The sequence below is a fragment of the Lissotriton helveticus genome, chromosome 9, assembly GCF_964261635.1.
Source record: "Lissotriton helveticus chromosome 9, aLisHel1.1, whole genome shotgun sequence".
In the NCBI taxonomy this organism is placed as follows: domain Eukaryota; kingdom Metazoa; phylum Chordata; class Amphibia; order Caudata; family Salamandridae; genus Lissotriton; species Lissotriton helveticus.
Window position 1 is genome coordinate 436,257,897 of NC_136070.1, and position 27,076 is coordinate 436,284,972.

The window sequence follows — 27,076 nt, forward strand, 5'->3', positions numbered from 1 at the left end:
TATCTTATAAATGTCATCTTTATCTTGATAATTTCACTTTAATATGTTTGTACGTGGATAGTTAGTATTCATTTTCAGTCACTTTCAACTGACCTTCCAGCCTGACCTTTCTCTTTTTACCAGTAAGCAGATGCTAGGTCAATCAGCCTGCCCCAGATCACAGCCTTCATTCGTCCCATAACATGAATAGGAAATCCATCATAATAGTTTTCCTCTCTTAATATTTTCCGATTACTGTTACAATTTCAGCCCTGTTGTTGGCATCCTGTTACAGATATTGACCCATCCTCCATATCATATCCCTTACTTTACAAGCTATTCCTGACAGCATCATCAAGACTGGGGCATGGCCTGACATTGCACTTGACCCTCCTTGTGCCTTACCTACAAGGTGGTACAAAAGGGGGTGGTGATGGACGGAGCATCTGAACCAATCAAACACTCACACCCAGTCAACAGATCTGGGTTTAATCCATCACCGTTCTTTAGCCCACTCTGCCACCCCAGTCTGACCCTGTGCCTCATGGGAACAGTCCAGCCCGAACTGCCAAGCCATGCCTTCCCTGGACCGGAAACAAGCTTCCTAGGACCAGTTTCTGGCATTTCGGCCGTCTTCAGCCAGGCTTGCTTGAATCCAGTGGCAAAGTGAGCAAGGGACTCACGTCTAAGCATACCCTGCCAACTTATGGCGAACAAAGCAGTGCTAAAGGGGGTGGTGATGGACGGAGCATCTGAACCAATCAAACACTCCCACCCAATCAACAGATCTGGGTTTAATCCATCACCATTCTTTAGCCCACTCTGCCACCCCAGTTCAGACATGGCCATATGCAAATCAGTCTGACCCTGTGCCTCATGGGAACAGTCCAGCCCGAACTGCCAAGCCATGTCTTCCCTGGACCCGAATCAAGCATCCTAGGACCGGTTTCTGGCTATCAGCCATCTTCAGCCAGGATAGCTTGACTCCAGTGGCTTAGTGAGCACGGGACCCACGTTTGGGTATACCCTTCCCACATAGGGTGAACAGCAAAACACACAAGATGATAAATGGAATGTTGCACAATGGCAAAACATTCACCCCAGTCACAGATCTGGATTTAATCCATCGTTATTTTGCTCACCAAGCCACCCCAGTTCAGACATGGCCATATGCAAATCAGTCTTGACCCTGTGCCTCATGGGGACAGTCCAGCCCGTACTGCCAAGCCATGTCTTCCCTGGACTGGAATCAAGCATCCTAGGACCGGTTTCTGGCTATCAGCCGTCTTCAGCCAGGATAGCTTGACTCCAGTGGCTTAGTGAGCACGGGACCCACGTCTGGGCATACCCTTCCCACATAGGGTGAACAGCAAAACACACAAGATGATGGACGGAATGTTACACAATGGCAAAACATTCACCCCCAGTCACAGATCTGGGTTTAATCCATCGTTAATTTGTACCGCTTTGTTCGCCATAAGTTGGCAGGGTATGCTCAGACGTGAGTCCCTTGCTCACTTTGCCACTGGATTCAGGCATGCCTGGCTGAGAACGGCTAAAGTGCCGGAGACCGGTCCCTGGGGGGCTTGTTTCCGGTCCAGGGAAGGCATGGCATGGTGGTTCAGGCTGGACTGTTCCCATGAGGCACAGGGTCAGACTGATTTGCATATGGCCACATCTGAACTGGGATGGCAGAGTGGGCTAAAGAAAGGTGATGCATAAAAAAAAACAGATCTGTTGACTGGGTGTGAGTGTTTGATTGGTTCAGATGCTCCGTCCATCACCACCCCCTTTTTTTACCTACAAGGTGGCCTAACAGGGGCATCTGGCTGGGTCTCAGGTAAAAGTAATGGACATGAGAGAAAAAAATAAAATCCTTTTCTTCCTGGCACAGTAACATCTACATGTCTGATAACCCAAGGTCTTGCATTGATTTCCTAATTTCTTTGAGGCCACATTCATTAAGTCCTTGCTCCCACCTGGCCTATATAACATGGATTGCCTTAAGTGGTTAAAGTCTGCCACTACAGTCAGATGCCCTTCCACAAATTCTGCACATCAGCTTCAAACAAAATTGGACCTCACCTCAAGTTAAGGGCATGTATCGCCACAATGATTAGGTGCCCTACCTTGCATTACTGCCTACCACGCCTATTTGTTGACTTCTTTTTCTTGCATGCTAAATCCAAACGTATTGAGAAATAGTATTTAACCCCTCATTTTACTCTGTGCATTAAGTATGCTTTCTGAACCCTTTCTGCCTTTTCTTTCTTAAAAAATGCGCAGGTCTAATCCTCTCAGCAAGAGAATTTACCCCATTCACATTAAGGACCTGTTTACGTTGCCAGCGGTCCGACCGCCGACAACCCATCGGTACGACCACGGCATTAGGGACACTGGTGGTTGGACTGAAAGTTGCCTGACACAACACTGCCACCACCGCCAAGATATTGGATCCTGACTGAGCATCGGTGGTGTCAGGGCAAGTGAATGGTGGCCGCGCCGAGGCAGGCTCCACCATTGCGATTATGACATCCCTTTCCAACATCCTTTACATGGCGGCAAACCGGCCATATGTAAATGATGTCGGAAACTTGAAGAGGGGGCTGCAAACAGGACCCTCAGACTATTTTGCCTAGGGGGGTAGTGCATGGGGGCACATGTTGTGCCTCCCCTCTGCATACACTGCTGTGCGAGCACTCTGTGCCATGCCTGACATGGTGCATGGTAACAGTGTGCGCACAGCAGTGCAGGCGCTGCACCACAGCGGCATTGCCTTCAGGCTCACATAGTGAGCCTGAGCATGCTGCAGCTGACAGACGGCCACAGTCACAGCAGTCATGTTATAATAAAGCGGGCAGGATGCCGCTGGCTTGATAGCAGTCTCCTGATCGCCAACACTTCAGCCTGATGTTGGTACTAGGGTGGTGCAAAATTAGCATCATTTATGTAATTATTTGTAATTCGGCAAAAATGAAGCAAAATTACATGAAATGCAAAACTGGCATTTAAAGCTATATTTTAGCAAAAATGAGTCCTCCTGTCCATTTTGGACAAGAGAACACTTTTCGTCCAAATTGTCATTAGCATTGTTCCTGTCATTGTCATTAGCATTGTTACTGCAAATATTTGGCCTAATCATGTAATTTGCGGTATTTTGCCTACCAAGCATAATACAAAATTCAAGAAATTCTGCAAGATTACTCTAACATAACAGAAATATCAACCCTGCCTACATAGTTGGCGTCTGGAAAAGTTTTATAAGAAGAGGAGCTTGAGAACCTAATAATGATCAACTGTCAAGCAGCCAGCTGGCCTGTGCAAGGAGGAGCAGCTCTGCAACACTTCTGCCTTTGACCAGGACTGGACGCCAAGGCTTGCTAGTCTCCCTGCTGGGTGAGGTGACATCACTCAGGAAATCCAAGAACACCTGCCCCTGGAGCCTGGAACATCAATGCCAGCTTGCATGTCAAGACCAGTGTGCCCTGTGAGGGACAGGAATAGCAATGGTGGGATCTTAGTAAGTAAATCTCTGTAGCGAGGTGTGAGAAGACAAGAGCTGCACCAATTGGGTTGTTGCCTGTGAGCAGGAAAAGTTGGTGACCCCAGTATGCCAGAGGAAGGCTACTGTGAAGTGAGCCATGACGGTTGCGGTACAGAATAGTTCATGAGAGGTTGGGCTGCTGTGAAGATTGCTGCCATGCCGATTGGGCCGTAGCCCGTGTGCAGCACTGTTATATGGCCATTAGGGTCATTGTCGACATTGCTAAGTTAGCCTGAGCTCTGCAGCCATGATGCTGCTTTTGCGCACTTTACTACATGACTTAATTTTGCAAGACTCTGTTTATGCCTTTCACATGAGAACTGTCTGCTTTTCGCGTTCTCTCTTAGTTCCTGGAGTTCAGTCCGAACATGATGTGCAAGGTCGATAAACAATGCCCCTTTTTATTCTGTTCTGGTCAGTCCCTAGCACCTAGACATAACATGCTAACACAACTGCACTGATGGTAACTCATGCTTTAATATTACAGGGGTGCATGTCGTTCAAACACACACTTGGAGAGAGAATTTTCCAGGGAGAAGAGCTATGCTGTTGCTATGATGTAAATCCTCCATCTAGGCACTAAGGTATGGGGTTTGCTGACAAAGCCCAGAGATCTTCCTTTATATAATAAACTTGACATTACCAAGGGGAGGGTGGTTAGGCCTTATTGTCCTTTTTCCACTGTCTGTATATGATGACATCCCCCTTTATATTATATGGAATTGTAACAATGCTAATTGTTCTGAGTTTATGCATTTTGCTGCTTGTAGTGGCTCATATACTGCATTATAGAGCACGATAGTTCAAATAAACATTTTGAACTATTACAGTGACTCTGACCATTCTTATTGTGGACAAGTACAAGTGAGTGAGCAAAAGGGTATGTCTTGCTACCGTGATTTATGAGAGAGTCGGGAGTATTGTGTACTGGGTTGTCTAATCATTTATAGCTTCGTGATTATGTAGGAGAATGAATGAGACACTATAGCTAGTTGTTATTTGGATTGTGGGTACTAAGGTGGTAGGAAGGTACAACTCCTATACACAGAGGTCAAGTTTGCCTGCACATAGTTCTGTGTATGTGCAGAATCCCTTCGACAGTACCAAGCCAGCAACCCTGTATGCCAAGTGGGGACTCCCTGAAGATTGCTGCTGTACCCATCAGGCCACAGCTCATGCGCATAGAAGGAATGGTGACCTCATATGCCAGGGGGGCCACTGGGACAAAGCAAGAAGCGTGTGGGAGGGAACTTGAGAAACTTACCAAGCATCAGAGAAGCATCAAGAACTCCACCTACCACTGCAGAACTGTGTGTGAGGAACTCAAGGACAGCCAACACCAGCCCTCCGAGCCACATGTGAAAGGCAGCTGCTGCAGCTTCAGTACCCACAAATCTGTGACTGTGGGTGTCTGAAAAGTGTCAACACTCCATCCATAATCTCTTTGTGTTTGCTTTGGGCACCCTCAGAGACTCTGGTCGCTTGGTTCCTTCTGGTGCAGGTAAGATTGATTTTTGGCCCGACAGCCCTGTGGGAATTATCTTGCCAAATAGCGTTTTTGTGCTGGAACACTTTTGACTTTAATCAAAAGCTGGAATAGGACTCCTGAGACTCGGACTACTAGTGAGGTATACCCTGAATGTCACCCATAATGTATTAGGAATAACCACAATCACTATTCGGAGGGAAATGTGACTCGGAAACCCACCTATAAAACACTAGAGCCCAGACCTCACATGACTGTGTGTATTGTTTGTGAATGTCATATTTTAATTTGTGGTCATATATAAATACTTCTTCTACCATAAAAACAGGTATTTGACTGGACAATCATTTATTGCTGCAGCACTATTTTGAGTCATGGCTCTCCGTTCAACCCCTGTATCTACCTCTTCCCAAGCAGAATGTACTGCTCGACCTGCTCTACCAGGGAGAATCAAAACCGTACTTGACCAGTTGCTCAGGATCCATTGTAGGTTGGGCCTGGGACATCAGGAGTAAAAGGCCAGAACCCCAGGGCAGGCCCAGTAGGTCCTACTTGCCCCGTGGCCCTCTGAACGGGGTTGTGAATGCGTGAATGAATAACCTCCAAAAACAGTGAGCTTGTTTTAAACATGGTATTCGATAAACTCTGTGTTAATTAAAAATTACCCACAAGACTGCTTTAAAGTTGGCAAACTTCTCACAAAATTCACTAAAAAAGATCAGGTTTAATGGTATGGTACCAGAATATCATGGACCAATTATTGTCTGACAAACATATTGTCTCCTAAAAACCTTTACAAAATGATTGCCCCAATGGAGTTATAAGAGAAAATCTACATCACAGTGACACAATATTCTTTCTATATACATATTTAGGACACAATGCTTACATCAGACAATATTTTTGCCGGAAATATTCTCACATACAATTGACATTGCTTACCTCACATCAGAGTGAATGTTTATGAAGTATACAACAGAAGATTTCATTGCCTCAAAGTCTTTAGATTGCAGAATGGCAGCAATTGATTCAAATGGATTAATCAATGGAGCAGTTGATGGCCCCTAGAAAAGCAATATATGAACATTATTATTGGGAGTAAGAAAACAAAGTTAACAAAGATTCTACCAGTCTTGGTTAGTCTTCAGCACATTCCTGACAAATCAGTAAATTACAAGCAAGCCCAATTACTAAGGTGTTAACACTGTAAAACAAGCTTTGCGGAAGCCAATAAATGTGCCAATGGCAAGCCGCAATGTTTATTTATTTTTAAAATATTTTTAATAATTAAAGTTTATACCATATTATACAAACATATCAAGCGACATCAATGCTGTATCATAGGGGATATAACAGTTACGCTTGAAAAAAAAAAAAATATATATATATATATAAATAAAAAACAAACAAAAAAGCAGCAAAAGAAAGCACGAAAGAACTACTTCCGTGACCATAACATCATCCCTCAAACACGCCAGTAAATTGCACCTACAGTAGACCTCATACATGCCTATAGGCATACATAGCATCAGGTAACAGTGTCTGGCTCATGAGGCACTTACATAACCTGTGGAAACCCAGTTACAATCTCTACTAGGAGTCAGCTAGGATCGAGTATTCTGATACAATGGGGATGAACCAATGTAATCGTATGGGAAAAAAAACTACAGTTCTGAGAGATTCATGTCTATAGTGCCAATAATCTTTTCAGGGGCATTTGATACTTTCCCTGCTAAATAATTTTGATAAAGTCCCCAAAATGTTTTGGGGCGACTCTGGGGAGGAAGTAGTTTGCTGTATACCTCTGTTTGTGTGTTGCAATAGAGCATATCTCTTGACCATTACGCAAGGGTAGGAGGGGACCTTGCATCCAACGTGCCGCAACTCTACACTTTGCAATCAGTAACCCCATCTCTACCAGGCTTCGAATGTCTTTCTTTATCTGTTTCGATAGCCCAGAAGGACTAGTAGTGGGTCCAGTTATATTGATGTTTCTGCAATTCCGCTCAGTTCTTAGAAAATCAGGCCCCTGAAAGTTGCTATACCTGGACATAGCCAGGCTGCATGTACAAAATCAGCAGGGGAGGCTCTACATCTATCACACTGTGCCATTTCTCGCAGTCCATATCTATGCAAGCGGGCGGGAGTATAGAACACCCTGTGCAAGAATTTAAAGTGGACAATCCTATGTCTCCCATTCAATGGGATACGCTGCGTTGCCTTTCAGCAGTAGCTCCAAGTGTCATCATCAATAGTTATATCTAGATCCGACTGCCGCTCTAGCTGTGATTTAGTGTTAAAATTCTTGCGGTAACACTGAACCGTGCCATAGATGCTAGACACCAGTCTGATAGGTGATTCAGACTTAAGCAGTAGTAGAGAAGGGAGTGACACCAGGCGGCTACGCAATGTCTTCCCCAAGGAGTTCCCTCAGGGCATGCCGTACTGTGTGGAAGTGAAATCGCACTAACGTTGTAACATCTTGATTTTCTACTCCTGTCTCAGCCCAATTATGTACACTTTCATCAAGGAAAAGGTCACCAATTTTAGTGTTATTAATAGGCTTTAATGCCTTAACCACATTGGTGCTAAGGCAATTCCCGCTGGGTGCTGATATTTTCCAATTCCCATTGTTCATGACAAGGTCAGCTCGTCATTAGCACAGCTCCAGTGTGCCTCATGACGAGCTGACCTTGTCATGAGCATGGAAGGGGTTAATCACTTCCCTGTCTCCAGCAACGGGCAGCCAGTCGCACCACTCTACCGGGGTTAGCGGGGAAAATAATACGGTACACGCTTGTCTCTTCAACAGGTCATGCCACGCATGGACCGTGGCGTTGACCGAGTCAGGAATACCAGTTCTGCGATTGGGAGCATGAAATAATCTAAAGGAGAGTGTGACGGGGAGGCAGCTATCTTCTCTATAAGTAGGTGAGGGGGATCCAGCTGCTGATGTATCCAATGGTAGGCGTGTGAACTTTGTGCAACTCTATAACAAAGTTCCAGATCTGGGGCCCTAGCCCCCCCAGAGCATAGGGAAGGGTGAGAATTCCCCATTGGACACGCGGTTGTCTCCCCGCCCATTTCAGTTTTGTCAGCGTTGATCTTATGGATTTAAAAGAATGTGACGGGAGGACCATTGGTATATTTAAACACAGGAACAAGAACCTGGGGAGTATCACCATCTTCATCAGTGATATACGGCCAAGGAGGGACAGAGGGCCCAACGTTCCACATCCTCCTCAAGTTTGGTGACTGCCCTGCCATAGTTCTCTTTGCTCTGTATGAAGCTGCAATGTTTATTTATTTATTTATTTTTTAAACACATAGAACATGTATTAAAAGTGTAAAAGTAATGAAAAAAATGCTTCCTTCCAAAGGTGGTGTGCATATATTTCTAAAGGATTATGAAATATGACCTTACTAAAATAAATTACAAAATAAAATAAAAGGAGAAATGATTGCAGATATTGGCCTACCAGCCCTGACACTGAATTAAGTAATTTGAATGTGGATGTGAACATGTGATCAGGAAAACAAATGCCATCACACTGTGAAGAGAGACAATGACTAAAGTGGGCTCACCTATTACCCCACGCTCTTTTATGAACCATTATTGCAGCTAAAAAATAGTACCACATATTGCATATGTATAATTTGTAATATGATTAATGTATATGTTGTAATAGGATTAATAGGTGGATGGATAGGTCTCTATACCCAAAAAGGATAATTTTGGTTCCTTCCGTTGGTTGTCACAATATCGAATATAAAAATATCAGCGTACAAAACAGACTTTGAGATATCATCAAGGTAAGCACACATAGGGGGTGTTGATTTAAGGACTGATTGCAATATGAGAACAGCAATATCCCATTATAGCATTGTACTCAATAATAAGTGACCAGGATTCTTGCACAATTTTCCAAATGTGGGAATACGGACCAAATTGTTTCAGCCAAAACGTCTTCATGGTAAAATCTCTTTAGAAATGGGCATGTAATGTTCCCCACTGCTAGCAACATCGCCCTTCCCTCAGCCACTAGCCTACTAGTGGTAAATGTGAGGATTAAACTCCAGGGAACTGGATATCCTCTGTGGAATCAAAAATTAGCTAGCATTCGCGCCAAGAATTTTCAATTCTATTAAGGACACGGAGGCGAGGATTATGCTTCTCTTTCTTATATTTGCCACTCACAGCAGCCAATGAAAAACGTTTTGTATGCAATAAAAACTACATTTCCCATGATGCTTGTACATACATCACATCCTGTATAGCCCCATAAGAGCTGCTGCATCCTGTGTCTCCTCCTCTTTCTTTGCTCGAACATACACAGTCCACACATTAATAAATCCAGTCCATTTTACGGAATAAGAGTCACAATAAACATCCTTCAACATGGAGAACAAACAGTAAGAAATCCAGTCCTTTTCCCGGATAGGAATCTCAAGAAACATCCTTCAACATGGCGCACCATCGTTAACTGGACGAATCACGTCTCTTAAGCCAGAAGAACACCTGCTCCTTCTTCTTTACTCGAAGCTGAAAGGAATGAGACAGGAAAAACCCGTAACTTCTGCTGATACAGAATATCAAGTACATTCGGGTGGGTAATTATTACCAATACTGTAATAAACCGGGTGGGATAATCCTCGCCTCCGTGTCCTTAATAGAATTGAAAATTCTTGGCGCGAATGCTAGCTAATTTTTGATTCTATTACAGGACCGGAGGCTTCGGATTATGCTAGTTTAACGCTTAGTAACATAACTACAGTCTTAAATCTCCCACCGGTACATAATACAGTTTAAATAGAGTCTGAGAAACTCCATCAGAAAAGTTAAAACTTGCACAACAATGAGAATTATCCAAACAAGAATGATAAGTATTGTACTTGAGCAAACTGCGTATCATCATTGGTCCAACACCCATTCCGGCCAAAGGCCCTCAACCATCGGCTGTAATAGCCTCGTGCTCACATAGAAAATGATAACAATCATCAACAACCATATGAACATATAGTCGAAAATCATATCAGATTGCAATTCCGAGAACCATCGTCGTAAGCCATGAGGTATCGGAAGAAACACCCATAAAGTGCAAAGTCGTGTGACAAGGCCCCGACCACCTGCATGTCAGACCTCGCCGACAGGGCAATTAATAGTACATACTATACCTGTAAAACGCGGGCTCGCCTCGCCATAGGAACCCCCGAAGGTGGAATACTTCGTAACACAGCCTGACAATAGTAAACGTCCCGTTTGTAAACGCAGGCCACCAAAAGAATTGGAAAGAAACCCGACTCCAGGTCAGCAACCTGCCCTGAACCGAGAAGAGCCGCAGGAAAACGGCCAAATGGACGTTATAAGGAGAACGTTACAGAAGTTCCCGTACACATTTGGAAAGTAATCCACCAGAAGAAAACAGTCCTCACAAAGCCGCCAATGGTGGATATATCCACAAGCTATCCTCTATCGCTGAAACGTCTGCAGGGAATGAAAGGTCCAGAAATACGAAAAGAACGCGTTCGAGAACCAAGAAGGTAACGTAGATACCGGAAACTTGATGGCAATAAGCAAAGTCGGAATACATACACCTAGGGAAAACTGTTCGTACCACATTGCCATGTGTCAACCCGGACCCGCCTACTAAATGGCAACGATGAATCTGCGGGCCGTAGCTCTCTGGTGAACCATAAGGCATCTGCCTTGATTTACTTGAATGTCACTACATTAGAAAAAGGAGAAAATTGCAAGAAAAAGGCGGGAGAACGAGCCGTCCTCCGCCAACCCAGGGGCATTGGGATTCCAAAATGGAGTCCTCCTTGCACGAAAGATGCGACCAGTCGTCAGAATACCAGGAAACCAGATGGAACCAACCTTTACTGCCATGTAGGCTAAGGAGTTATACCACAACCAGCTGAATATGAAAATCGTCGGCAAGACGACCTGAGTCCTGGAATTAGTCCACTATGAAGATGACCTATATGCCCATATCCGCTGATCGTACTCGCAGTCGAGACAATGTGCATGCTGAACAGCAAGCCACCAGAGGCGTGCACGACAAAGAGCCCGAATAACTGGAGGGGTCGGAAAAGCTGACAGCATGACGGTGCCCAACACACCACTACCGAGGCATCCACCCAAAGGGAAACTCTCGTACTAAGACCATCGGAAATTCATCCTCGCATTGTAAAGTGGGGATAAGCCACTGAGCCGCATAGGAGTAAGATAAACTCGGAACCTAAAGTAAAGGCCCAAATGCATGAAGGTTATAACCGAGCAATCCCAACACATCAATCCGCCGATGTCTGGAACTGGGAGGCCAAGGCCTGTCACGATAGATCAACCATACTTCTAAGTAACCAATGAACCTGAGAGAGCACAACACAGCACTCGGACGGTAAGAGGGAACTGAGGAGGGATAGCCTATCCCTCGCATCAACCATTAGTACCACCATCGGAACAACCGCCCTTGCCGGGAAGGAGAGAACCCGACTCTCTCCTGAACGCTATACGCCAGGAACTGCTGAAACACTATGGAAAAGAATAAAGGCAATAACTAACAACGTAAAAATAATAAGTAATAGACAAAAACGAACGCATGCGCTACTTGGGCTCTTGAAGGGATTGTGGTAGCAGAACAAAATGGGCGTCAATCAAGCCCTGTCACCCTGAGGTAGGTAACGTCAAACATGAGGCCCTGTTGACCACCCAAGAACGGGAAGAACCTGGTTGTCAACATAATCCGTTCAGGAGGCTCTCGCGCTCCTATCAGTAGTTGTCATCCTCCTATATAGAAATATATATATATACATACATATATTCCAACATCATCCTCAAGGGACATCTGTGTTCTATATATATGAAGTGCAAGGCACAGTGCAATGGAGGAGTCGAGGGGGAGCCAACCCTGTGCACACTAAAACAGAGAAATTAATAATGCATCGGCTCCTCAGCAAAGCTGTAGTCATTATACCAGCCCAGAGGGCGTCGGGAGTCTTCGGAAAATACAAGGAGCGTGTGCGCACTCCGAGGGCCAGCCACTTGTTAAAGCCTGGCGGCTACCAGGAATCCGCCCAGGTAAGCAGGAGGCACTGAGACCTCAAACAAACAAACAAGGGACGCCTGCGACGTGCGTAGGCCAAAGTGCCCAAAGTAAGCCCAAATTGTGCCCAAATGGGTTACGCACACCGGAGCGTTATGACTCCATAACCGCACTCGGCTACTAGGGAAAGCCTTTGGCGGAGACAGCGCGTGACCGCGCAATAATTCGAACAACCCCATGGAAGCGACCGGAAACTTACGCCACGTGTAAAAGAGCACCGTTGGAATGTAGTCCAGGAGCAACAAATCAAGACACAAACACATTCACCTAATACATCATGGCGCACTCAAGCGCCGAATTCCAGCTCCAGGAGGAGTGTTTGATTCAGTTTGCGGCCGTCTAGGCCCCTCATGAGGATTAATCTCGCCGGCATAAGCAGAGCGACCTCACCACTCCCGCAGGAGCCATTGAAAGTTGCATCAGCGCTACCAAAAAACTGCCAAGTGCCTACTGTCGTCCAGTATAAACAGCGAAACACATCCCTTAATAAATAGCACAATTTAGTGACTTCCTACATATTGAAGTTCTAAACTGTTGGAGGCAGTCTCGAACCCAGGGTTATGCTGTCCATTTGAATCCATGGCTGCACGTATAGCGTGCGCCACTGGCTTTCGTTGAGAAAACACAAATCAAAACATTATAGAAAACACGGACATGACTCGGGGCACCCGGGATCGAACCCTGCCCATGGAAATCAAAGGCAGCAGACCTTGCCCCGAGGCCACGTGTAGACCGATCCACACGAAGCTGATCAAACCTGAAGACCCCGGCAGGGAAGCGCGGCATGCGCTGATCAGCGGGGGCACAGAGCGCCTTTCAAAAAAGGGGGGGGGGGGCCCGCGTAGAGGAAACATCACCGTACCCACAGTCCCAGGACGTGGCAAGGAGGCGACGCGCCTGCCTTTATTGAGGCGAGCCCTGAAGCTCTGCGGAGATGTAGCGGTAAAGTGACGGACTCCGCTGCAGGAGGAGGCGCCACATCCGGCGCCGCACACAGCCCCTGCAAGAACGCGGTAATGCCCGCAGGCCAAGTAACGAATAAAAGCGTCCTTGAGTACGCTGCTCCCAGCGGGAGCCGCTCCGCCCTCCAAGGCGGTAAAACAAACCATGGCGCCTGCGAGCGCCAACGCAAGAAAAACATGAAATGCAGCGTAAATCACCAACACATACCCTAGGACCCTTTGCCATGCGAGGACAACATCGATACTGTGGTATATCCAGAGCGCCGCCAGCAAGCAGTCTTGAATTTAGGGAGAGCCGTTCGTTAAGCACCATGCCTGCACGTAACACGTGCGCTTCCAGCTCCCACAAACCACAATCACGCCACAAGCATGAAACATAGCGCGATATAGGCGCAAAGCATTGCAACATCAAGCGAACTAAACGCAAGGCATGTAATACAGTGCGCAATGAGCGCAAAATCACTGGCATTAACCTCAAATAAATCCGTTAGTCAACCAAGACATTAATCATATCATAAAGTAGAGAGCACTTAACTGGCTGCGTGAGCAGCAAAGAAAGAGGAGGAGACACAGGATGCAGCAGCTCTTATGGGGCTATACAGGATGTGATGTATGTACAAGCATCATGGGAAATGTAGTTTTTATTGCATACAAAACGTTTTTCATTGGCTGCTGTGAGTGGCAAATATAAGAAAGAGAAGCATAATCCGAAGCCTCCGGTCCTGTAATAGAATCCTTGCCCATAAAACTGGGTCTGCATGGGTATTCTGCTTTTCAAGGGGTTAGACTCATAACAGGCAATTGTTTATGTGGAGAGTACAGCAGGAAATTTAAATTCCAGCCATATAGTATCTCTGCTCACATATTCGCCTGGCTCGTAATCAGCCCCGTACCATTCTAACTCCATATCTACTTACCATGACAATATTGTGCAAGTCGATATTTTGCAAGCAACATTGTTGCAGGTCAATATATAAAAGATGATAATATAGTTCCACACCTTTGGTTCTCAGAACGTCTGTTGGATTTTTGTATTAACGTGCCCATGTTCACAAATATTTGAGAGCATTACATGAAGAAATATTGCCTTTGTTAGACAATAATGACATAATATGTTCATCCTAGCTCAGAATAGGAAGGGGATGCCCACGATACGCAAGGTAAAAAGCTCTTGTTGCACTAGCTAAAAGTTATTTGATGAGATGAGGAGTGTACTGCGACTGCATTGTGTGTTTGTGGACATCTCTGTAATGATTGATGAGTGTCTCATTGGAACACGCTTCTAGGTTCACGAAGCCGCTTGTAAATTCTGATTGGCAATTCTGATTCAGTGTTAGGTGGGCCACCATAAGGGCAGGTTGCAAAGATGATTACGAGTCGTTTTGTGTTACTGGAGCTAAGGATGGCTTATTCCATCGCTTCCTTTTTCCCTTCTCTTTACAAAACACTAGTGAGAGCATATTTCCCCTCAAAACATGGCAGATAATATCTGTCTGCAACATATTAAGTGGATGACATACTTCTCTGAAATACTGTAGCAGTAAGTGCAGAATAGAACTAAAGTACTTTAAATAATGAGCTAGGAAAACTCCAGATAGTGCCTTATCAGCCTTAATTCTCAAAAAAGGGTTAACGCTTATGGTGGTAACACTACTATAGTTTCTACCTTCAGCATATATAGCTGAACAGGATATACTAAGGAGTTATTTAAGAAAACCCACACATTCTTGAAACTTAGGGGGGTCATTATGTTATCGGTGAACCAGGCCACCATCAGCCTGCCGGTGGTAGGTTCACCGCCATCGTGCAGCCAAATACCGCCCGCCAGATAAGGATGGCGGCGGTGTGCTGGTGGGCAAAAAGCCCATCCGCCTCAGGTCTGACACAGGCAATCGTTACGATTGCCTGTCAGGCCCGGCCAGCATACCTAGAATGGTGGCAGTACCTAGCAGGCACAGTCCGCCCGATTAGGATGCTGCTTCAAGCCAGCCAATCAAAGGCTGGTGGGGATGTACTTTGGGGGCCTGTTGCGGGCCCCCCTTTTGCAAGGGCATGGGAATTGTGCACTTGGGGCACCTATGGTGCCCCTACAGTTCCCTGCACCAGGTGGCAGGCACTGCGTGGTGCCTGCCACGTAGAGCAGGGAAATGCACAACATAAATTTTTCCCATTGCGGCGGATGCTGTAGCCAGCAGCACCTGCCGCAATGATAAACATGCATGATGCGACCGCACAGTGGCAGTCGCATTATAATGGCATGTGTGGGACCACCGCCATATGGGCGGGCAGTCCAGATTCCCGGGATGATGGTGGACGGACTTAAGTCTGTCTACCATCATAATCACCCCCTTAGTTCCAAGAAAATTTTAATTATGGATATTCCTAGGACAACATGGGAAGAAGATCATGGCATCTGAAGGAAAAGTTTGTCTTTTGTGCACTTCTTGTAGCTGTTTGTAAAAGGTCATTAACAAAGTTTATTTCATAGGTGACATGTTTGAAATTAAATGCAGTTTCTGGCAATCGTCCTAAAACTCTGACCACCTCTACAATGCAATCTGAGAAAGTACCTTTAAAAATGGAGCCCCCTAGTGGTGGAATACACTGCATGTAGCAAATGTCTGTAGCAGAAAATTTACAGAGGTTTAGGCTGAAATATGGTAGGGTGTAATCTGATGTAAAACTGAACCATTTTAGGACTGTGAAATGGTTTGTCCAAAATATTGAATAAAAAATATTGTGTTACATAATTTCCGTGTCAAGAATATTGGGGTGTCAAAAATATCATGGACGGGAATAATGAAGGTAAGAAAATCATTTTAAGTGTTGTTTTGAATATTGTTTGAAAAAATATTGCTTTCTCAAATTTGTTTATGGCTAATTTATGTGTTGTAGTATTTAATGATTTGTGTATGCTGTTTGTGTTAATATTTAGATTTCATATATATTTTATGTAGTTTGTAAATATTATTTTGCATAATTTATTTGATTTTATATATGTTATTATGTTATAGGAATGGAATGTTTGGTTTATAGGAGATAGGATGAGATGTTTACAAAAGTTAGAATTCATTTGTTTGTATGATTAATAATGTATTTTACTTTTTTAAATGGTATGATAAAATATTTATTATAATGCTTTGAATTTTTATTTTATTTTTTAATGTTTTATATTAATTTCTACCTATATTGTAATATTCTATTAATTGTTATGATGATTTTTATAAACAATTTACATTAATATATTACAAATTAAATGTGTGTATATTTGTGTTGGCAATATTTTAAAGATTTATTTTATTTGATTTTTTTTATAAAATCTTGTTTAGAATTGTATTCATGACATAAAATAATAAAAAAATACAAGTTTTAGGTGTTGAAATCTAAAAGAAATTATGTTATATGAATACTTAATTTGTATTCTTTACATGTTTTTAAAATGTTTGCTAAAGTTGTCATAATTTAATATAGATATTACTATTTTACTATTTTATGTGTTTATTTGATTGACTTTGTATCTACGAATGTTGTGGAAAAAACACATACTAATTGTATTTAAATAATGAATACTATTGCTGTATTTTCCATATTTTAAACAATTATAATATACAAATTAATATTAGTTGATGCATACGTTAGTTTTGCAACAGTTTACTTAACTCTTTTATTTGACCTAAAATATATACATTATTTATTAACAATGTTTTATGAATCATTTTAAAACTCTATAAATATATATATGCCAACTCCAAATCCCTCGCACCGGAGAAATAAAAATGGGACGAACTCTCGTGCCTCTTACTTTTTGCACTTTTTATTCCTTCAACATGCGACTAGTAGGCAAAGTATGATCAACGTGTTTCGGAATACCCAGATTCCTTGCTCACGATCAACCTGACCTTTGGGCACACCCATACAAATATTCAAATGGCTATTGCATCATTTCCTGCCATAACATGGTGTGCCCCACTACCTTCTGGAGGAGGTTGTTTTTTCTTTTTTAAATTAAAATGTGAAAGTGTAAAAGAGCATGCAAATTAATCTTTTTTAGTCTTTTTGATATATAATCCAATCCCATCAATAAACAAGTTGATTGTTCTGCATTTTCCCCTCTTTTTGTCTTTTTGGAGAGGAAGAAAGCACATCTTTCACTTTTTAGACCCTCCAATGGGGATAGCACGATTCAAAGTTTTTACTTTCTTCTTCTTTTTAGGGTTTATTTCTTTTTAACATTTCTTGTTTATTCGTTTCTGTTTTTAGTGCATTTTCCTTTCCATTCCTTTATGGACCCTTTTCATTTTATTTACTGTGTGTCTTTTTTATTGTGTTTTTTTCTCCTTCCAACTTTATTGATTCTATTTTTCTTCCAATTTTCACACTCACCTTGAGAAGCTGTCCTTCATTATAGATGAATGTAAAGTTCTTCCGATTGATTAAGTCCATGGGGGCAGGGTTTGTAATTTCATTATATAACGTAATTCTTTCTGGCGCAGTTGTATTTCACGATCACCACCCCGTTTTTTCATTGGGATCGTGTCAATGACATAAAATCGTAGCTGTTTCCAATCTCCTTGGTGATGTTGCTCCATATGTTTTGCTACAGCGTTTGCTCTGTCCTTATGTATTGTGGCCCTTACGTGTTCCAGAATCCGCTTCTTTAATTCACAGATGGAGCTCCCTACGTATCTTAAGGGGCACGGACATTACACGATGTACACTGTGTACTGTGTTTTGCATGTTATTAATTGGCGGATTTGCCATCCCCTGTTGTCAGACATTTTGATTTCTTTTGTTTGTTTCGCTATTTGACACACTTTACACGTGACATTTCACAAATCCCTTGTATTCAGCCATGTACCCTCTTTCGTCTTTCCTTTGAAATGGCTGTGAATGAGATGGTCTCTTAGGTTTTTGGCTCTTCTGTATGTCACTGTTGGATGTTTCCCCACTATCTCTTTCGCAGTGCTGTCCAGCTGTAAGATTTTCCATTTTTTTCTTAGAATTTTCACAAATTGTTTACTCCCCAGTGAGTAATCTGTATCAGTCGGATTGGTTATTTTTCTGCCCCTTCTTCCTTTTGCTTCAGGGCCAAGCATTCTTCTCGCGATTTACTATTGGGTCGTTACCAACACTTCTGAACCGTTTTGGCATTGTATTTTCTCCTCTTCAAATCGCTGAATCATATTGTGTCCATATTTTCTCCATTCTGTTTCCTCACTGCAAATTCGCGTAATCCTCAACAATTCCCCATATGGGATACTTGAGATCAGGGATTCCTGGTGGAAGCTTGTAACTTCCAGGATAGCATTGGTGGCCATGCTTTTCCTGTGAAGGGTGGTTTGCAGTTGTCCATCTTGGATGTAAATTTCTGTATCCAGGAATACTACTCATTCCTTATTCACTTCATAAGTGAATTTCAAGTGTGTTCTGCTGTTATGTAACACTTCAAAGTATTCCTGGAATTCTTCCACTGTACCATCCCATATAATCAGGAGGTCATCGATAAATCGTTTCCAACTGATGATTTTATTCAACATTCTGTCATTTTCCGCAGTCCACGCTACTTCTTTCTCCCAGTATCCCATAGCCAAACAGGTGTTGCTGGGGCTAAAAGAAAACCCCATCACGGTACCATTCTTTTGGCGATACACTTCTTCACCAAAGAAAAAGATGTGTCTGTTGAGGCAAATTGTTATCATTTCTAGAAGCATGATGTTGTGATCATTATATTTCATATCACACTCTTGTAGAAAGAAATTACAAGCCTCCAGTCCATAATCATTCCCTATGGTGGTGTAAAGGGATATGACATCCATCGTTATTAGTAGATATGTTTCCTGCCAGGGTGTGTTCTGTAATAGCCTTAGTAAATCGTATGTGTCTTTTAAGTAGGAACTCAGTTGGGTCACATACGGCATTAGGAAGTAGTCAATAAAATTCGCTATGGGGTCTAACAAAGATCCTTTCGCAGACAAGATAGGTCTGCCCGGAAGTCTATTTTAATCTTTGTGCAATTTGGGTAAAAAATAAATTGTGGCAGTTATCGGGTGGGTCACTGTCAGGTATTTGTGTTCATCTTCGTTTATAAGACATTTCCCAGTCCATTCTTGCAATTTTTCATCAACCATTTCCTTTATTTCCAAGGTTGGATTCTTCTTCAATTTTTCATAATAGGTGTCATTCCATAATTGGAGAAGTGCTTCCAAGACATATTCTCCCGTTTCCAATATGACAATGTTTCCACCCTTGTCCGCCATTTTTATTTCAATCTGAGTGTCGGATGTTAGATTTATCAGTGCCTCTCTTTCTTGTTTAGTCAGATTATCCTTATAGTTCATGCCTTTTAATTTGTATAGATCTTCAATAACAGCTTCCTGGAACAGATCTATTTTATTACCAGGTGCCAATTGCAAATAGAAGTTTGATTTAGATGTATTCCCACTTAGGCCTGCACCTCCCTGTTCGCAGGCTCTATTAAGTGGAATCTCCTCACCAACCACTGTTTCTAAATTCAATAAAGTAAGAAAACTCATTGAGTCTTTAACTTTTAGGCCAGTTGATTGTTCCTCAGTTGTATTCTTTTTTGTCTTTTGATGTTTCTCCAAAAATAATTTTGCTAATTTTATTTTCCGGACATATAGGTATAAATCTATACGCACTTGTGCCAGATCCATTCTCCTTGTAGGGCAGAAGTTTATGCCTCTTTTTAAAAGTGATATTTCTGTTTCTGATATGGGTCGGCTCAATAGATTCAGCACCTGAAGTTCATCCGTTATTTCTTCCTCTGACGCATGTTCCTCGTTTCTGTTCCTACTTTCTCCGTAATTGTAATTGCGCCTTTTTCCCCTTCTCTTTGGTTTCTTTGTGTCCATTGACGCCCTCTTCCTCTTCGGCCTTGTTGTCCTTGTTGTTGGTACGTGGGCCGGCTCTACTCCCACTGTCTCTGTTGCAGCACTAAACGCATATCCCCGAAAAAGGATAACTTTCCTTCGTTTCCCCCTATCGCCTGTTCCGCTTCATCATTGGATAATAGGGACGGTGTGTTGCTCGAAATACTTGTAGTGCTACTCCATGTAATTTGTTCTTTTACATCAAATTTTCACGCAAAATTGAATATGCGGCCTTCCGCATAATCATTTGAATCTCTTATGAACTTCGAGTGCTTGCGTTCTCTGACCACATCCTCATGCTTTTCTATTTGTACTTCCAATTCTTCCTTGAATTTAGTCATCTCACTTGTCATTTTAATTGTTGATAATTCTTTTTCTGTTTCATGTAGCACTTCTTTTATTTTATCCAGGCTAATCTCGATGTGTTTCACCAGAATTTCAATCAAACCCAAAGATGATTTCAAAATGAAGTCGCCCCACTCCTGTAGGTGCTCATTGGATGTATCTTGGTGACTGGGCATTAGCATGATTCTCAGCCCCCTAGGTAATCTTTGTACTTCCAAATATTTTTTGAGCGTGATCAATTCCCAGGATTTATTTATTACTTTGCGACTCAATTTCTCCCATGTGTGCAGTTTTGACTTGGTATCCGTTTTTGCTGTGGTATTAGTTGGTCCTGCATCTTTATCTCTATTGCCTTTTTCAAACATGGAACTTAACAGTTCATTACGCTTTGCTTCTCGTTTCTGCATCCTCTTTGCCTTTTAACATAAGCCCTTTTGTTGTATTCAATGATTTTCTTTATAAGTGCTTTCCGACACGACTGGGGTTTTGTGTAACTATTGCTAGTCAGTCTTTACGCCGCTCGTTCCCTCGTTAGAACCCTGCGATGGAGATAAAGATTGTTTCTTTCTACAAGAGCATAATATGAAATATAATGATCACAACGTCATGCTTCTAGAAATGATAACAATTTGCCTCAACAGAAACTTCTTTTTCTTTGGTGAAGAAGTGTATAGCCAAAATAATGGTACCGCGATGGGGTTTTCTTTTAGCCCCAGCTACGCCTGTTTGGCTATGGGATACTGGGAGAAAGAAGTAGCGTGGAGTGCAGAAAATGACAGAATGTTGAATAAAATCATCAGTTGGAAACGATTTATTGATGACCTCCTTATTATATGGGATGGTACAGTGGAAGAATTCCAGGAATCCTTTGAAGTGCTAAATAACAGCAGAACACACTTGAAATTCACTTATGAAGTGAGTAAGGAACGAGTAGTATTCCTGGATACAGACATTTACATCCAAGATGGACAACTGCAAACCACCCTTCACAGGAAAAGCACGGCCACCAATGCTACCCTGGAAGCTACAAGCTTCCACCAGGAATCCCTGATCTCAGGTATCCCATATGGGGAATTATTAAGGATTAGGCGAATTTGCAGTGAGGAAACAGAATGGAGAAAGCATGGAGACAATACGATTCAGCGATTTAAGAGAAGAAAATGCAGTGCCAAAACGGTCCAGAAGTGTTGGTAACGAACCAACAGTAAATCGCGAGAAGAATGCTTGGGCCTGAAGCAAAAGGAAGAAGTGGCAGAAAAAGAACCAATCTGACTGATAACAGATTACTCACTGGGGAGTAAACAATTTGAGAAATTTCTAAGAATAAAATGGAATATCTTACAGCTAGACAGCACTGCGAAAGAGATAGTGGGGAAACATACAACAGTGACATACAGAAGAGCCAAAAACCTAAGAGACCATCTCATTCACATCCATTTCAAAGGAAAGACAAAAGAGGGTACATGGCTGAATACCAAGGGATTTGTGAAATGTCGCGTGTAAAGTGTGTCAAATAGAGAAACAAACAAAAGAAATCAAAATGTCTGACAACAGGGGATGGCAAATCCGCCAATTAATAACATGCAAAACGCAGTACACAGTGTACATCGTGGAATGTCCGTGCCCCTTAAGATACGTAGGGAGCACCATCTGTGAATTAAAGAAGCGGATTCTGGAACACGTAAGGGCCACAATACATAAGGACAGAACAAACGCTGTAGCGAAACATATGGAGCAACATCACCAAGGAGATTGGAAACAGCTATGATTTTATGCTATTGACACTATCCCAAAGAAAGAACAGGGTGGTGATCGTGAAAAACAACTGCGCCAGAAAGAATCACGTTATATAATGAAATTACAAACCCTGCATCCCCATGGACTTAATCAATCGGAAGAACTTTACATTCATCTATAATGATGGACAGCTTCTCAAGGTGATTGTGAAAATTGGAAGAAAAAAAGAATCAATAAAGTTGGAAGGAGAAAAAAACACAATAAAAAAAGACACACAGTAAATAAAATGAAAATGGTCCTTAAAGGAATGGAAAGGAAAATGCACTAAAAACACAAAGGAATAAACAAGAAATGTTAAAAAGAAATAAGCACTAAAAAGAAGAAGAAAGTAAAAACTTTGAATCGTGCTATCCCCACTGGAGGGTCTAAAAAGTGAAAGATGTGCTTCCTTCCTCTCAAAAAAGACAAAAAGAGGAGAAAATGCAGAACAATGGACTTGTTTATTGATGGGATTGGATTATATATCAAAAAGACTGAAAAAGGTTCACTTTGCATGCTATTTTTCACTTTCACGTTTTAATTTAAAAAAGAAAAAACTACATCCTCCAGAAGGCACTGGGGTGCACCATGTTATGGCAGGAAATGATGCAATAGCCATTTGAACATTTGTATGGGTGTGGCCAAAGGTCAGGTTGATCGTGAGCAAGGAATCCGGGTATTCCGAAAAACGCGTTGATCATACTTTGCCTACTAGCCACATGTTGAAGGAATAAAAAGTGCAAAAAGTAAGAGACACAAGAGTTCGTCCCGTTTTTATCTCTCCGGTGCGAGGGATTTGGAGTTGACATATGGAGTGGCTTGGTTCCGCCCCAGGGAAACAAACCCACAAAGAGCGCTGCATGACCCGGTAACTGAGAACCTAGGGAAAGGATGAATATATATATGTTTACAAATTTGTCTTTATATGTTGTGCTATTTTTAGTGTTAATTACATGAAAAGGTTTTATTAGGTGAGAGTGCACATAGTAAATGTTATCTCTTTAGTGTCTTTAAATGGCTTAGACTGGATTCGAAACAGTTAATGTTACATATTTAGTGCCCAACACCTTCCCCTAAATGGCTAAGAGGTGGAATAGTAAATGTTCCCCTTCACTGTCCAGAACCTTTCCTTAAATGTATTACATTGCTTTGGAAATTGTAAGCATCACTGCTTTAGTGTCCTTCACCTTCCTATAAATGGCTCCGAATTGAATGGAAATAGTAAATCTTACCCCTTTAGTGTCCAACACCTTGCCTAAAATGGCTTAGACTGGAGTGGAAATATTAAGGGGCCAATTCCGATCGGGTCGGAAAGCACTCCAACCGAGCCGGATCCAGGGTGTTTTCCGACCGATCCGGACTCCTGCAGTCTGACCGAGCGAGTATGATGCGGCCTTATGCTGTCGGACTCGTTTCGGTCGGACTCCAATTGAAGTCAATGGGAGCCGTCGTACAACGCGTGCATGGGCTCCCTTTGACTGAATGGGTACGTTGAGGACAAGTGCACCCCCCCTACAGTGGGTACGTGTCGGTGCCATCCGCATCGTACATGCCTGTGTTGGGGAGACCCATGGGTCTCCCCCTGTGTCCGAGCCCTAAGGCTGCGGGTAACAGGGGGTCCGATGTGGATCCCCAAAGTCGAGCTCTGGGAGCTATTGCGAGCCGGAAGCTCCGACTCCATCCGGCTGTCCGAATCGAGCATCGTACTGGCTCGGTCGGAATTCGCCTCCATTGCGCGCCACAGTGAGCTTACCGCCGAGACGTATGGAGGGAGATTTCACGCTTGTTTGCATCATACTTTGAAGTCCGGACCCGTGTACGAACCGGACGGAAATTCAGTCTCCGATTCCGACCCGCTAATGCCGAACCCGATTCAGAGCCCTTCCGACCGATATCGGAATCGCCCCCTCAATGTCACCTCTTTAGTGTCCAGCATCTTCCCTTAAATGGCTTAGATTGAAGTGGGAATAGTAAAGGTTACTCCTTTACTGTCCCAAACCTTCTCCTAAAAGTATTAAATTGGATTGGGAATAGTAAACGTCACCCCTTTAGTGTCCAACACCTTCCTATAAATGCCTTACATTTAAATGGCAACAGTAAATCTTACCCCTTTAGTTTAGAAAACCCTTGGTTAAATGGCAATGGGTGATTTAGATATAGGCGGATGGGTAACTCCGTCACAACAGTGACTGTTAGACTTCCCAGGATTCCTGGTTGGCTGAGGTAGGTACTGTAGGCCAAACAGGGACCGCGAGTCCCAACGTTAGAAAAAAGACAGGTCGCCTCTAGAGATTGCCCCCACTCCACCCCCTTGGTAGCTTGGCACAAGCAGCCAGGCTTATCTCCAAGGCCAAGGTGTAACGTATTTGCAATTATACTCACAGCAATCTAATAATGACACCACAAATAGACTCCGAACAAGTTTCATAGAAAAACATGTATATGTTTATAAAAAAGATATATGATGCGACCACACAATACTAAACGAACATTTGCGTCGGGGTAGTACTCCCCCTGGCCTATTGTTATTGAGCTAAACTAAACAATTCTACGTAATCCTAATGTCGTAATATGCAGTTCGTTATGCAAGGATCAGGTGCTTCACAACATAAGAATAATGCAGATCATAATATGGCTGTCTGGCGATTTGTACTGTCACTGTAATGCAATGTGTAAAGCAACAACGTGGTAAACTGCTATGGCCCCGTAAAGCAATGAGTACGGTCCCCTTTCTGGTACTCTGTCAGGAAAAAGCAATCCAATGTGTAATACAGTTATAGACGGTTTTGAATGTGAAACTAATGCAATGCAGAACACATATATCCAGCAGTTCGGTATGCAACACTAATGCAATGTGTAATATGACAATCCGGCAGATCGTGATGCAGGACTAAGACAAGGTGTAACACATCTATCAGGCATTTCCTTATGCCAACCTAGTGCAATGCGTAACACACCTATCAGGCAGTTTGTTAAGCAAACTAATGCAATGGGCAATACAACAAAACAGGCAGTCCGTTGCGCAGGAATAAAGCAATGCGTTATACAATCATCAGATACACCGGTATGCAGAAGTAATGCAATACGTAAGTTACTCCGGCACCATTCACGGTGCCTCCGGCTGTCTCTCAGGGACTCGTGCTGGCTTGCGGTTAGTCTCCAGCCATGGTTGCCCCCCCCCAGGGGTAAGATAGAACACAGTAAATGCAGCTTTGCGCTGGTGCTTCCACTCCCTTGGCACACAGGCCTCCATCCGAGCCAAAGCAGAGGTTCGCCCTGCAGGACAGAGAGAGGCCAAGAGCGTCTCCCTCCAAGCCCGCGCCCAGCCCCAGGAGTCGACACAAGTTACCTGGGGTGGGTGAACCCACTCTCCTCTCCTCCTCCAGCGACTTGAGCCTCTGATTCAATTTCTCAGAATTTCCGGGCAATGGGAAGATCCCTGTGTGCACACTACACCTGCACTCAGAGTCAGTGAGACTCATTGGAACTCCGGGTGCACGATAACCAGACAACTACTCAAGAGGGTATCAGGCTGTGCACAGCACATGCACGCAGCATCACTGAGAGACACTTGATCTTCTAGTGCCCACGATCACAGGTCACCACTTGCGCAGGTCTCAGCCAGTAGAAGGTACAGACACACAGCATCGCTGGAACACACTTTATCATCCGGTGCCCCCAATCACAGGGCACCTCTTGCACAGGTCTCAGCCGCTAGAAGGTACACGCAAACAGCGTAGCTGAGACACAATTTATCTTCTGGTGCCCCCGATCACAGGGCACCTCCAGCAGGGGTCTCAGGCTGCAAACAGCACAAGCACACAATGTCGCTGAGACACATATGTTCTTCTGAGGTACACGAATAAGGGCCAATCCACACAAAACTCTAAGGCTACCCCCAAGCACACGCACACTGCGTCGCTGAGACTTACTTGTCTCCCCGGTACACACGTTCACAGGACGATCCTCTCGAACGACTAAGGCTAGACAGAGCACACGCACACCCCGTCTCTGAGTCTTGTTTGGAACTCCAGGTGTCCAAGATCACAGGGCATGACTTGCGAAGGTCTCAGGCTAGACAGAGCACACACACCCACAGAGTATCAGAGAGTCTTCTCTGGAAACTTTTGTGTTCCTGTGTTTCCAAACAGAGAGCCAGCTCACCTCGGGCCCTAGGGGATAGTTACTTCAAGACACAATACACAGCACAGTCCTTCAAGCAGGGGGACACAGCACACAGCAAAGTCCATACAGCCTTTCCTTAGTTGAAACAGCAAACTGCAGGCCAGCCCCAGATCACACAGCTAGAGCAGTCCTATCCAGCAGTCTCTTCAGTTGCTTCTTCCTTGGCAAAGGTACCTCTTGATCCACAAAGTAGCTCCAGTCTTGTTCATACTTGATAAAGCCATTCTCCAAAGTTCAGGGGTTTCAGCTGGCATAGTTATACCCCTCAATGGCTTTGAAGTCATTGAGTTACAGGGGGCACTGACCCCTGCTTAAACCAGTTCTGGGTGCCTCCCTACCAGTGACACCTTCTTCCTTTGATTAGTGGGGGTCTGGATTCTCAATCACTCAGCAGGAGATGGGACAATTGTTTTATAGCAGCAGCCCAGGGCTCTTCACCTCTAGGCACACTCCAGATGCAGGTCAGCCTGTGCTGTCTCACCTCCTCCCCTGGGTTAAAACATTACCCAGATCCTATTGCTTTCAAATCCTGCAAGTCAATCCACAACCAGGCAGAGACACACAGAAATGTTTAAAGCACAAAAACCCAGCCACTTCTGAAAGAGTGGCTTACATACACATAATGCAAAAATCATCTTTATAAAAAGATGTTTTATTGCAGGGTGTGTTCAGACTTACTTTGGGAAGATAGGCTGGCAAACACATTACACAGCCTTTCCATTCTATTCTAATGGGCAGGATGGCCTTTCAGCGCTGAAAATGAAATAGAGATTATTTCACTGCCAGGATATGGTACACACCTT

The 27,076-nt window shown here is 43.5% G+C and overlaps 1 protein-coding gene across 2 annotated transcripts in view; it reads right to left on the reverse strand.

Moving 5' to 3' along the window:
• The window catches only part of LOC144782779 (exocyst complex component 3-like), a 380,915-nt gene that overhangs the window by 23,916 nt on the left and 329,923 nt on the right, over positions 1 to 27,076 (reverse strand). For both annotated transcript variants that reach the window (XM_078662074.1, XM_078662073.1), the window contains exon 10: positions 5,952 to 6,073. In XM_078662074.1, coding sequence (XP_078518200.1) covers positions 5,952 to 6,073 — 122 coding nt within the window. The remainder of the gene's footprint in view (positions 1 to 5,951; positions 6,074 to 27,076) is intronic.